Source organism: Cornus florida, unplaced genomic scaffold, assembly GCF_030987335.1.
Source record: "Cornus florida cultivar Cherokee Brave unplaced genomic scaffold, ASM3098733v1 CherokeeBrave_3.0.0_Hap2_Chr11, whole genome shotgun sequence".
In the NCBI taxonomy this organism is placed as follows: Eukaryota; Viridiplantae; Streptophyta; class Magnoliopsida; order Cornales; family Cornaceae; genus Cornus; species Cornus florida.
This window is the reverse complement of record NW_026775581.1, coordinates 135,424,101-135,438,018: the sequence shown is the minus strand read 5'-3', so window position 1 is coordinate 135,438,018 and position 13,918 is coordinate 135,424,101. Positions and strand designations below refer to the sequence as shown.

At 37.0% G+C, this 13,918-nt stretch overlaps 1 protein-coding gene across 1 annotated transcript; it reads left to right on the top strand.

Moving 5' to 3' along the window:
• The first annotated feature begins 6,578 nt into the window (after positions 1–6,578).
• On the top strand, positions 6,579–10,052 carry LOC132282209 (structural maintenance of chromosomes protein 1-like). Its single transcript, XM_059783820.1, has 5 exons — positions 6,579–6,719; positions 7,272–7,358; positions 7,804–8,025; positions 8,402–8,596; positions 9,702–10,052. Exons 1-5 carry the CDS (start codon positions 6,579–6,581, stop codon positions 9,993–9,995), a joined length of 939 nt encoding a protein of 312 aa, XP_059639803.1. The 3' UTR covers positions 9,996–10,052.
• The last annotated feature ends 3,866 nt before the right edge of the window (positions 10,053–13,918 follow it).

Genomic DNA, 13,918 nt, shown 5'->3' with positions numbered 1-13,918 from the left:
CTGGCCTGGACTGATCGATCTGCACATCTAGAAGGGGCTCTTCGGTCAAGTCAACTGACTCCTCCACCCTATTCTGCTTGGGCGGAGGTTCCTGTAATTGCTATCTGGGGCTCGCCGAACGGACGGGCGCCTTCCTTTTCCCAGCATATTTTAGTGTGACGGAATAACACTCTTTGGCTGCAACCTGATCCCCACGAATGTCTATCACCTTATTTCCATCGGGTCCGAGGCACCTCATGATCTGATGCAGAGTTGAGGGTACACCTTGGACTCTGTGAATCCATCCTCTTCCCATCAGGAGATTGTACCAGGGGTGAATCTCCACAACCACAAAAGTTTCCATAAGAGCTCGTTCTGCAGCTTGAACTTCTACTTCCACCATTCCGACGGGCTCCACCCTCTTGCCATCGAATCCTAACAGGGGATTTCCAGTGGGTTTGAGCCTCTCTGGTTTAATCTCGAGCCGATCAAATGTGTCCCTCGGCATGACATTCGCACTGCTTCCGGGATCGATCAGAACTCTGCGCACCAGGCAGTCCGCCACTGTCAAGCTGACTACCAACGGGTCTTCATGGGGGACTTGAACACGCTGCAGGTCTGTCCTGTCGAACTTTATCTGTATCGATGTGATCTGTTGGTGCAGAGTATTCACACTGCTGACCCTTTTCTTCATTTGCGCCTGCCATAGGCGCGCTCGGAGTAGCTCATCTGAATCTTCGCTGGGCTCGGGTAGACCGTGGATAGCATTGATTATACGAACTGGTTGTGAATTGTGGGAGCTTTGTTTATGACTCCTTTTTACTTGCTACATCGGTCGATTCTGCTCTATCGCTGAGCCTTGAACATAACTCGCGAACTCCCCTCTAGCTATCAACATCTCCACTTGCCTTCTCAAATTCCTGCATTCGTTAGTTTGATGACCGAAATCGGAATGGAAAGCACAATGTTTAGTCTGATCCCTCTGTTCGAGGGGTTGCCTAATTGGCAGTGGTGGATGAAACTTATCTTTGTTCTCCTGATATAGCCTCGCCAGAGTGACCTTCAGCGGAGTGATCAGCTCTTCCTCCCTGGACCTCTTTTCTGCCTTACAGGAGGTCTGACGTTGCGGCTGAGCCTGCTTCTGCCTGATCTTTGCCTTGGACTTTTCCTCGGTCGACACGACCGACGCTGTCCGAGCATTGGCTGCCTCTTCTTCTTCTAGGCGCACAAAGCCATCGGCTCTTTCATTGAGCTCATCCAAAGTCGTCGGCGTGTTCACTACCAGACTGGTATGGAACGGAGTGCCACGTGTCATGGCTAACTTGAAGGCTTGAACCGCTGTAGAAGGGTGGCATTCGATCACCATACTCTTAGTGAGATTAAACCTGGTGAGAAAAGCCTGGAGACGTTCATCTTTGTGCTGTCTCATTGTGAATAGGCTTGAGATGTCCTTCGGCGGACGCTTGTTCCCATAGTACTGGCTTATGAACCGATCGCACAGGTTTCGGAAGCCACCAATAGAGCTCCTAGGCAAGTTCTTGAACCAGCTGAACACCGGTCCAGCTAGGCTTGTAGGGAAACATTTGCACATTAAAGAGTCATTTTCCGTATTCAGGGCCATCTTCAACTGGATATGGTACACATGATCGATCGGATCGGTTGTTCTGTCAAACAGAATAAAGACTGGCATAGCAAACTTGCTTGGATGCGGGGCATTCAGGATCTCGTCAGTGAATGGTGAATCAACCGTCTGAGCCGCGGATCGGAGTGCTTCATTCTCTCTCTGGAGCCCAGCGGTAGCTCTGTGAGCTACGGTTCTGCTCTCCGAACCGCGATGAGTGATTGTAACCATGGAGGGCCGGTAGGACGGATCGTACGACCGTTCCTCTATGAGCTCTCTTTGCCAAGGCGACACAACTCGGTGGCGATCAACCTCTATCACTTCCTCTCGGTTGAACCTTTCCCGATGCGGATCGAAGGTCATGGCTTCGTTCTGTCTGATTTGCTCATGTCGCGGATCAACGTGAGTCGATCCTTCGTGATCCTCGACTCGACGAACATTTAGCGGCAAATCGTCCATCCTCCTTTCATCACGGTGGAGAGCTGACTGATTGTTCTCGGCTTGCTCGCCTTGATGTGCGATGTTAGATTGATCACCTCCTTCACCGGCCGGAAGTGGACGTGAAGCCGCGGGTATTTGCTGATGTTGCATTCCAGCTTTCAATTCTGCATTCTCTTTTTTGAGAGCTTCGATCAAGTTCATCAACTCCTCAAGCTTCGTTTGCTGGACAGCCTCTATCGGTTTGGAACTTTCACCTATCATTATTCCTGAATGGAGTAAAGGCATTAATCTCAAGTTTGTGAGTAGATCTGAGCTTCGTGAGTGCGAATTTTTCAGATCTGGTTTCGAATTCTCCGAATTATGCTTGCGGTTGACGAGATCTGAATTGTCCGAATTCTAAATCTGTCAGATTCGAACAACTCGTTGTTGCGTAGATCTGAAGCCACTTCCGCCAAAGCAACAGGAACTAAAATTCCTCCAGAGTAGGTCACAATCGCTCAGATCTGGATCCAACTCCCAAAGATCGAGTTTCGTTTCCACCAATTGGTCTGAATCCACGCGATATTGATCAATGATCAATCAATCCTCAACGTTTCCCACAGACGGCGCCAATTGAAGATGCAAGAAATTCCTTTTTTCTTTCTCTCTCTAGAACTCTTACATTTCAACAAAAAAAAATATCCCCCCTCCTCTATCCATTACCTCTCCTATTTATAGATACTTACAAACATTAATGGACTGTTAGATCTGGGCCCGTTCCTCTGTGAGTTTTTGGTCATCTTTGATGGGCTATTCGCGTTCGGCCCATATGTCAGTGTCTCTCTATGGGCTTGACCCATCTGCACGGACCGGATGTTGTGTTTGCGGGTCATATCCGGCCCATGTCACTTCGGGCCTCCTCAAATATACTATAATATTATTATTTAAAATATATATTAATATTTAAAACTTATTAAAAATATGTTGATTTACCTTTAAAATATATTTGAAAGTGTAGAAAAAGTATTAAAAGAGTCAATCTTATAAAAGTTTGGTGGTTTTTAAAGTTGTGAGATATTTTGATAAAGTACGATAATTCTTATTGATATGACCGACGTTATTATCTCATTAACCATTGCTTGACATGAGCCATTAATCTGTAGGAGGACTCGAATAGCGTAAAACCTAAGTTATGGTTTGTGGAGTACGTGGTCTCCAAGCCAAAGATTATCTATCATCACATCACAGTGAGACAAGGTTACATGCACCTTAGCCAATCGCGTATTAAGCCCGCCACTCGATCTATACACACACCATATATATAATATATAAGTATATATATACCAACATATATCATATACCATATCTTTTAATCGCTCGTAATAAATATATATATATATATATATATATATATATATATATATATATATATATATCCACATTTTGTTGTGAGATATTTTGATAAGATTATTCAGAATTTCAGATTGATATAACCCACATTATTATTTCATTAACCGTTGCTTCACATGAGCTATTAATCTGGTAGGAGGACTCAAATAGCGTAAAAACCAAGTTATGGTTTGTGGAGTTAATGGTCTCCAAGCCAAAAGATTATCTTTATCACATATTCAATATATATACACACACACATACCAACAAGGCTCAATACATACCCCAAGTGTTTCAGATGACGGACTCCCTAAATTAAAGGGACAACAATGGTCCTTGATCTTAATTAATAATGTGGTTATGCACATATCCGGAATTGCTGCTATTCAATTCGTCTAAAGACATGCAATCTCCGATATCGAAGAAGGTCCGGCGATGGGACAGCAGCAAGTTCGGTTATTTGCATAGGCAGATTAGATTCGCAGTGAGGGACATAATTGGCCGGTATAGGAGTACTCTATCAAGGTTGGTTCTCTACGTACTACAAATATTATGTTGGATTTTTTTCTAATTCTTTTTAAGGTTAAATTTCTATACGATGGTAGGTTTTTTTATTTTGGGTGTTGTGGAGGGAAAAAAACTCCCTCCAATAAAAAGCGCACATGTCACCATTTCCCATATCTACAGGCCAAGGACATATAAGGCCCATCATGCTCAAGCCCAAGTTGAGGGTATTTACAGCCCAAGACCATTCCATCAAGGCCGAATCAAGAAGCCATCAGCCCAGCTTGTCGTCAGCCCAGATATCAAAATATACTCAGCCCAAGAATGCACAAATCCTACCATTTGAAGAATTTACTGTAGAAGGAAAATTCGGATAGGAAGTTCTGTACAAGGCAAGTTCTATGTATGGAAAATTCAACAATGGAAAGAACTCTATTAGCAAAGAATGGTTATATAGAAAGAATTGGAGGGCAAGCAACGCGAGTCCTACCATAATTTTGCAATCTTTTGTATATAAATAGAGGCTAAGACCTCCAATCAAGGATCAAACAATTTACGCTTCTCTATACACTGCTCTTATTTATTTTTATTGTTTTTTGAGTGAGTTGTTTTATTTTTCTCAATCATTATTGGTTGAGCGAAATTTTGCACCTACACGAGTGTCTAATACCATGTACCATAATATGGGTCATATCTTGAATTGTACCTGTGCTGTGCTGTGGCTTGCAAAAATATGTTCTCCTTTGAATGAATTTTATTTGGTTATGTTAATTTCAACAGTCTTCAGTTTTTTTTTTTTTTTTAATTTTTTTTCTCTACTTTGGTTGGGCCTCCTTAATGTATGTTTTGCTTACGATGATGGAATATTTTGAGTGGAATTGTCAATTTTTTGGAGTCTCCAATTTCTTTTTTTCTAATTTTTTTTTAGGATATATGACTTGCAATAATATGTTTTCGTCTGTGGCATTCAACTTTGATCAGACGATTCAGACATGGTTTTTATATTTTATTTATTTATTTATTTTATACGGAGTAAATTCTTTGGATGGCCCTCCATAATGCATTGTTGTTTCTATTCAATTTTCCTGTTAATCTGTCTGTTTAGAAACTTGATCAGCTTCTAAATATATTTTTCTCCCTTTCAATAGACAATAGACATGCAATCCCTTCTTCCAATATTGTTCACTTGGGGTCTAAATTGGTCTAACAAATCTGTTTTTGTGATTATCTACCCATTTTCTTGTCTTAACATTAACAAGAAATTATCTAATTCAAATGACTTTGAAGAAATCCAGATTCTTAAATAGAGTTTGGATTTTAATAGTACAAATTATAATAAAATCTAAGGAATAATATACATACATATATATATATATATATATATATATATATATATATATATATATATATAGAAATAATGGTTTTATGGTTGACATAATATAAGGTGCATCTTTTGCTTCTCCTTTTACCAAAAAAAATAAAAATATAGAAGCATAATTATCCCTTCTATCATTTCAAAAAACAAAATGATAATGCGGGTTCTTTTTTTCATTTTAGATCCTGTAGTGAGTGAAGGTTTGGTGCTTCGGAAGGCTATGGATTAGGTTATTTACTAAGGCTACAATGGAATTGTAATTGCGATTGATGTGATATTTGATGGGTTTTCATCTCTTTTAATTAGCTTTTTGGTAGAGACATTTGTGAATGGCTTCATCATCAAGCTAGTTTTGGTTTGGCATAGTTGTTGGTCACGCTTTGAAAGAAAAAAATACATATTTATGGAAAGATAATTTTCAAGATTTTGTTTTGGATAAAGCTCATTTGGATGTAATTTCAGATTCTCTCTCTATATATATTATTTATACAAACAGACTTAAAATATGTAACCCTTGTTACCCATATGTGAAGCATCAGTGATATATTTACTTTCGATAATGAAACAAATCAATAGGAAGAAGAAACAGACGAAGAATTGATAATGGCCCGACAATGGTTGATGGAGTGATATGCCTTTTTTGGAAGTAAAGAAACACATTTTATTTTTATTTTTTTATTTTTTATTTTGCTTTTAATAGGTGTTGTTTTGTTCTTGTTGGGGATGCCTGCATCATTTCTTCTTGTTTGGGGTGGTAGAGGGACTCTGGTTGTTAAATTATTTAACAAGTATTTTTTACTAAATTACCCTCATTTGGTCACCATTTAGTAATAATTTTTAAGTTTGCTATTTGTCTATTTTGGAGTTTAAGGTCTCTAAAGATCAATTTTTTTTTTTTTTTTTGGTCACCAAAGAAAAAAATAGTAAAAATTATATCAGTTCTGACTTTTTCTTTTTTTTTTTTCATTGAATAACAAGTACTAAAAAAATTCAATAAGCAAGTAAGATGTACATTAAATTGGACCTACCAAAGAAAGGGCCAATAATCAAGACTCAGTGAGTCGCAGAAGGGCCGAGGGCGCAGAAGCCCTAAGAAACGAAAGCAAATAAACCCTATCATATTAGGCCCAATCACGTGACAGTCGACTATACACTACATTAGATATAATATCGCAATTACTCAACCATAGAAGAGAGATTGAGTTCTGGTTATGCTTTCTTCATACGATCTTTTCTAATCAAGAAAAGGAAGTTGATTTTGGAAGAACCGAGTCTACTCAACTATAGTATATGGAGGTTGATCGGAGTAAGTTGAAGGAGGTCGAGACGGACCAAGAAAGCGAGGGATCGTCGGAAGAAATGATCGAGTCTCCGAGATCGGTGGCCAAGGTCCGGCGATTGAATAACTGCAGCAATTTCGAATATGCAGAGGCCGGTTATCAACCTAATAGCAGAGGATTCGCATCTTGAGGAGGAATACTTCATTGGCAATAAGTGTTGTATGGCGAGCCCAATCTTTCCCCCTTCGCCATCATCAGGGTTTGCTTTAATTTCTCTCACTTTTTTCTTTACTTATGTCAAAATATATATTTTTTCATTGGAGAATTATGTGTTTGATTGAAAATGGGAAAAAACATGGTATGTTTTATCAAGTTCTCCATAATTTATTTCATTGGAGAATTAAGTTCCATTAATAATATAAAAAGATAGAGAGAAGAACTTTAATTTTTTTTAATGAATAATTTATTGTAACAAATAATTATAGTATGTTTTATCCATTCTTTTAAAAATGGTTTAAAATGTATGCATGTTTTCCTGCCTGTATCCAATAGTCCAGGCCTTTTAGTGTTTTCAAATTATTGATACGAGGCAATGCATTAGGCTTCTGATATTTTTCTTAATGGTTCAAGTTTAGGGCTTTTAAAGTGCCTATTTTTGGTTGTCTTGGTTGAGTATTTTTCTTTTGTTGCACCTGTATATCAGGCAGAAAGAACCATAGTTCTCGAGAGAAAGCGGAAAAAAGAACAAAAGGAAGAGGCTGAAAAGCATCTTTGCCTTCAAAAACAACGGGTATAATCATAATGTTTTGTTACGTTTTTCTGTTTGTTTGTTTTTAAGTACATTTTCCAAGCCTAAATTGGCATACAATGAGTATCAACTTTGAAAATATTGGATTGGGCAATTTCCCTTTGTCCATACACAGATTTACAGATTTATAAGGATTTGTACATTTATTTATTTATTTATTTATTTTTTATGTATAAGGTTTTATGCTTTAAATACGTCCCACATTACAGCACATTAGATGGCTGGGCATTGGCGGCTTATAGGCATGGAGTCTTATAATGTGGCAGGGATTTGAGTCTACATCCTCTACGATAACAATTTGAAATCATTATTAATTGCTTCTGCTTTAATGGATTGAAGTTCTGAATATTCTTAATTGGAGTTCTGGATTTTTTAAGTTAATTCCTAATAATTGATAAACTTTGTCGTGTAGGGTAATGTGAAATAGATTGTGTCTAAAAATCCGAGACTACTTACAGCACTTCTTGAACAAATCTCTGGGTCCGATGAACTCAAGAGAGAGTACGGGGAACTGGTAGAACAAAAAGCCGGAGGTGAAGAAAAATCCACACCTGTATATGAGACAGAAAGAACCATAGTTCTCGAGAGAAAGTGGAAAAAGGAACAAAAGGAAGAGGCCGGAAAGCATATTTGCTTGCAAAAACAACGGGTATGATCATTAACATACAATGAGTATCAACTATTGGATTGTACAGTTTCCCTATCTATGTCCATACACAGATTTATATGCATTTGTACATTTATGCAGTTTTTTTTATAAGGTTATATGCTTTAAATATGCTCCACATTACAGCACTAGATGGCTGGGCATTGGCGGCTTATAGGCATGAAGTCTTATAATGTGGCAGGGATTTGAGTCTTCTGCGATAGCAATTTGAAATCATAATTAAATTGCTTCTGCCTTTATGGATTGAAGTTCTGAATATTCTTAATTGGAGTTCTGGGATTGAAGTTCAGAATATTCTTAATTGGAGTTCTGGGTTGTTTAAGTTAATTCCTAATAATTGATAAACTTTGTGGTGTAGGGTAATGTGAAATCAATTGTGTCTAAAAATCCCAGACTACTTACAGCACTTCTTGAACAAATCTCTGGGTCCGATGAACTCAAGAGAGAGTATGGGGATCTGGAAGAACAAAAATCCAGAGCTGAAGAAAAATCTGCACCTTTATATCAGAAAGAAAGAACCATACTTCTGGAGAGAAAGCGGAAGAAACAACTGGTATGATCCATACTGTTTTATTATATGTTTTTCGGTTTGGTTACATTTTTAGTGATAGTTATCAACATGTAAAGGTGAATTTGTGGTCATTTATTTGGCTCGACTTTGTCAACCTTGGGAATTGTCATGGATTCCACTCTTTATTTAGAGAGGAATCCAGTCCTTCACTGGACTTTGCTGTCACGGGCTTAGGCTCTATGTTAATCGTTACCATGTTCTTTCCAGAGTCTATTCCTCTTATTAGTGATTATATATTGTTATTTTAAGATGCAATATCACTGTTTATATTTTAATTTTTTGAGTTTCATTTAGTGACGTACAGTTTTATGTGATATCATTTTCGCTATACTTTGCTTATTGTAATAAAAAATTAAAAAATTATGTTTTATCAGTTCTTTTAAAAATGATTTAAAATGTATGCATGTTTTCCTGCCTTTCCCTTTTGAATTTTTAACTGTATCCAATAAGCCTTTATGCTTTCATCAGGCTATCATTTTATTTTTATTGGTTCAAGTTTCACGAGTTCAGTTCTATTCTCCTTATAGGGTGTATAATGGAGACAGCATTGAGGACTTTTAAAGTGCGTATTTTTTAATAATTGAAGAATTATTTGGCTGTCCAATGGATGTTGGTTGTGTAACTATCTTTCCTTGATAACATAAGAGGGGGCATTGGTTGATGCAATGGTAAATGTTTGTGCTGAAAGTTAATAGTGTGAGGATGGGTATATGAGTATGATATTAGTCACTCCGTGCAAAATATTGTCAAAATCTCTAGTCTACCCCCGGCACCCTGCATAGGCAGGACCAATACTGGATAGTGATATGAGAATATGAAGGGGGACAGCGGAGGAGTTTAGGTACTTTTGATAAGCATAGCAATTTTATGTGTCATCTCTCTTGCTCTCTGTTGGTTCTTGAAAATATGTTAAATATACTTGTTACTATAAATTATGTAAGAAAAGAGCCTTCATGATTCATGCCTAAACTTCAGTTTGATCTTCTAACACAGGGATGTTCATCAGTCCAACCAAGTCCAACATAGTCATCCTTTCCAAGCCCTATACCTTCTTCCCATGCCAGCCCACCGCATCTTTCTTCCCCAGATTGGAGTGGTGCAAAGCCAAAACGCTTTTGGGAATCGCTTTCCAATGGCTCATTGCACTCGGTTTGCCATCCCCCTTTTGCTGCTTCTGCCCCGGCGAGTTGCTGCCACCATCCTAAACCAACCACATCTGCTTCTGCCCCAGAATGTGATGAATCTGCCTAACTTAGTTCCCTCTGGGATGCAGTTGATGGGCATGAAGAGCTGGGATGGAGCGGCACAGATGGTACATGGTAAGAAAATTGTATATTTTCACATCTGTAGACTCCATTGTAACATCCTTGACAATATCTGACCATTCACAGTTGGTCCATTGGTGGTATGCTGAAATCACAATCTTGCTCGAGTAAAATATGTTGCTTGTTGCGTTTTATCTTTGTTCTGTTGTAGTTACTTGTTTTGTGAAACTTAAGTACAGAACTTTCCCATTAGGCATAAACAATTCATCATCATGGCTATATATATATATATATATATATATATATATATGTCAAATTACTCGTATTGTTCTCTTATATACATGGCATCCTAAACCTGCACTACCCTAAAAAAGGAAAAGTGTTTTCTATTTATATGTGAAGAAATTATTATTGTCATTAAACCCATTTTATATGTAAAGAAATTATATTAAACTATTAGCAGCAAAAGTCAAGAACAGTTATTAGGACCAATGACCATTCGCAACCGTGTACTCGGTCACATAACTGTGCTAGTAAAATCTTAAATTATGTAGGCCTAATAGGTGCGTTTGATTTTTTTTTTTTGCCTTTTCCCCACAACCTTAAGCTATTAATAAGAAAAGGGTAAAGCTAATATGAAAAGGGTAATGTTATTATGAGGTCTCTTATGATATTTTTCATGACCTATTATTTCAATTAGTTTACTTTAGGTAAAGAATAATGCACTAACTTATATCATTACGTTGTCAATATTAAAGTAATTTCACTGTATCAAAATATCATAGAATAAAATTATTCAAGTCGGTTAAAGTTAATTGTGCAATTTGGTATGATAAAAAATAAATTTGTGTGTAAAATCTGGACTGATTCATGTTATCTAATGTAAATAAATTTTAGTACGAAAATTGATTATATAATCTTCTTTCAAATGCTTAGATCCTCAACGTTTATATATGATCATGACAAAAATATAAAATGCATGATGAAACCTTGTGATAACAGTATTCGTATGAAAAATTGTACAGCGGCCCAAAAAAAAAAATTTACCAGGCCATTGGGTCAGAACAAACATATGGGCCATTTACAGCAAAATACTACATTGATAAACTTTCCCATACAATTGAGTCCATCTCGGCCCAGCCGAGCAATTGTTGTGACCTTTCCAAAAAAATAAAACACGTAGGTCCAAAAATATATTAGGAGAATTCAAATACGTGTACGTATGTATGTATGTATATATATATATATATATATATATATATATTTGACAGATACATATATAAAGAACTTCTGTTAACGTCACTCGTGGAACAATTCCGAATTTTGTTACGGCCAAGGTTCTTCAAGAAGAAATGTATTGTTTGATATTCTTTTATAATAATTTTTTTAGGTCAAAGTATAGAAAATCCTCCTCCACTTGTATCATTTTTCGATAAATCCCTTTATCTATTTTTTATCAAAGAACCCCCTTGACTTGTAACTTTTTTTTCAATAAATCCCTCTTGTCTAATTTTTTACCAAAGAACCCCCTCAACTATCTGGAAGGGATAAAAGAGTTGATATTTGGATCAAAATGCCCTTTTATTTAAATCTTAATTCTCTCGAACTTTAAAAATTCATATCTCACAAACCGTACATTTAAAAATGGTAAATAATACATGCACGGAAAGCTTATGAAATAAGAATTTCAGAAATATAAGATTTGTACAACAAGTCTTCATAACCAAAGAGAAATGGGTAATTTAAAAATCTACTCTAACAATTTTATTTTATTTTTAAAAATAAAATACTTGAGATATTTGTAAGAAAATTTTTAAAATTATTCATTTACATATGAAGCCAAATATATAAAAAAAATTTAGCCCCAACAATATCAATTTCATGTATAAAAAATTTAGCCCCAACAGATATCAATTTCATGAGATATTATATTTTGCGTCAAAATATTTTCATTCTTTTATAGACTCACCATTTTTAAAAAAATAAAAAAGAATATTTGGTCTCTATTGGGGCTAATTTTTTTATATGTTATGATCCATATAAAAATGAATAATTCTGAAAATTTTCATACAAATAATTTGAGTATTTTATAAAAAATAAAATAAAATAAGATTTGTACAGTAGATTTTTAGATTGTTTATTTCTCTCTGGTTATGAAGTTTAGTTAAAAAAAAAAAAAAAATCCTTGTTTTATTAGCTTTATGTGCATATATTATTGACAATATTTGGATGTACGGCTTGTGATATATGAATTTTTGAATTTTAAAAATATTAAGATTTAAATAAAAGGGTATTTTTGTAACACCCCCACATTTTCCACGCATAAGTTGATCAGGCTTATACACGAAAAACGAGGGATATCAAAAACAATTGGCAATATACAAGCATGGAATACAAAATGATGATAATAAAAGAATTTAGACCGGAAAGGAACACTAAATAATACAACATCCATCCATCCTTTATTTAATACAGTACTTCATTACAACTTGGAAATCCTACGTCAGGGATCCCTAAATATAACCCTGAGAGTTCAACGTCAAAAGTAAATAAAAACTGAAACTGAAATACTACATAAAACTTCTACCCTGCACTGGATCGTAGGAGTAGATGAGTTCGGATGATGGTCCCACACTGCTAACCTCAGCCTTGAAACGGATACTGACCGTATCCTGAAATAACAACAATGGTGGGTCAACCCCACGAGCAAGTCCTCTCTACTATGACCCAAATCAGAGAATCAAATAAATTAATCATTATGAATCGGATGAGTACTATATCTGTATACATCCTACGGGAACTATCCGATGTATAACATGACCTCAACCAGAATAGACGGTGATCACTTAGACTCACACTAGGTGGTCAAGTGTCGCCTTTCCCTACCCGGGAAATCAGCTATTATACATGGTGTACGGTACTGACAACACAGACTATAACGAACTACACAGTGATAACACCTCGCAAAGTACTGATGAATATACTGAGCATATAAATTAGGCAACACATGCCAACAATATTAATAAATGTACCGAGAATGTCAATTTAGGCAACACATGCCAATAATATTAATAAATATACCGAGTATGTCAATTAGGCAACACATGCCAATAATATTAAACCACATACCCCGACAGCCACACATCTGTCTATCGCAACGAATGCATAAGGTATAAATGAGTCTAAACTTATTAGCCAGCTCATATGGTTCTATATGGCAACACATCCATATAATATAAATGCGACATAATTAAACAGTCCATTTATTTCCTGAAATGCACACAGCATAATAATCATGGTTTATATATCAATTAACAGTATAAACATCCTATAAGATATCATGGATAATTTATCTGACTAAAACCATGGCCTTATTTAATTTAACAGTAATGTTTGATACCATTAAATACGATAATAACACTATTTATATTTAACAATGTCGTTAAATAAATCACATTAGTATCCGTACTGCGAACGAGCCAATAAATGCTTAGAAAAGATTAATCGGCCATAAGAATAAGTAACGGGTGTTAAAATAATAATTTCGTGGCCCGTTAAACCCGTAATTACCAACACAGTACCTAAAAATCCAAGTTTAAGGTTCTGGAATTTACAAAACAGGCCCTAAGGGTATTCTGGTAATTTCCAGCAGCTGTAGGGACCCCACACGCGCCCTCACGCGCCTCCCAGAGCCTCCCCACGCGCAGCCCAACCTTCCCCACTCTCCCACGCGCCTCCACGCGCGTCTGGCATCAGCCACGCGCTCCCACGCGCGCACTAAGGGTGCCTTGCTGATGTGTCACTTCCTGGTTGGTTGGCTGCATCCGGATTCCGTACTTGCGTCACACCGGATCATCTCACCCTATCTTCCCTCCATCCAACGCCCACAGATCCGGGTGTACCGCGGTATCATGGACCGCGATGCACCGGATCAATCAGACTCCACTAATGGCCAGGATGCGCGCGTACACCCTCCTATGGTGTGCCGCGTCGCACCGGATCACTCCGGTCGTCTCCCCCACTGCCGGCGACCGGAAAA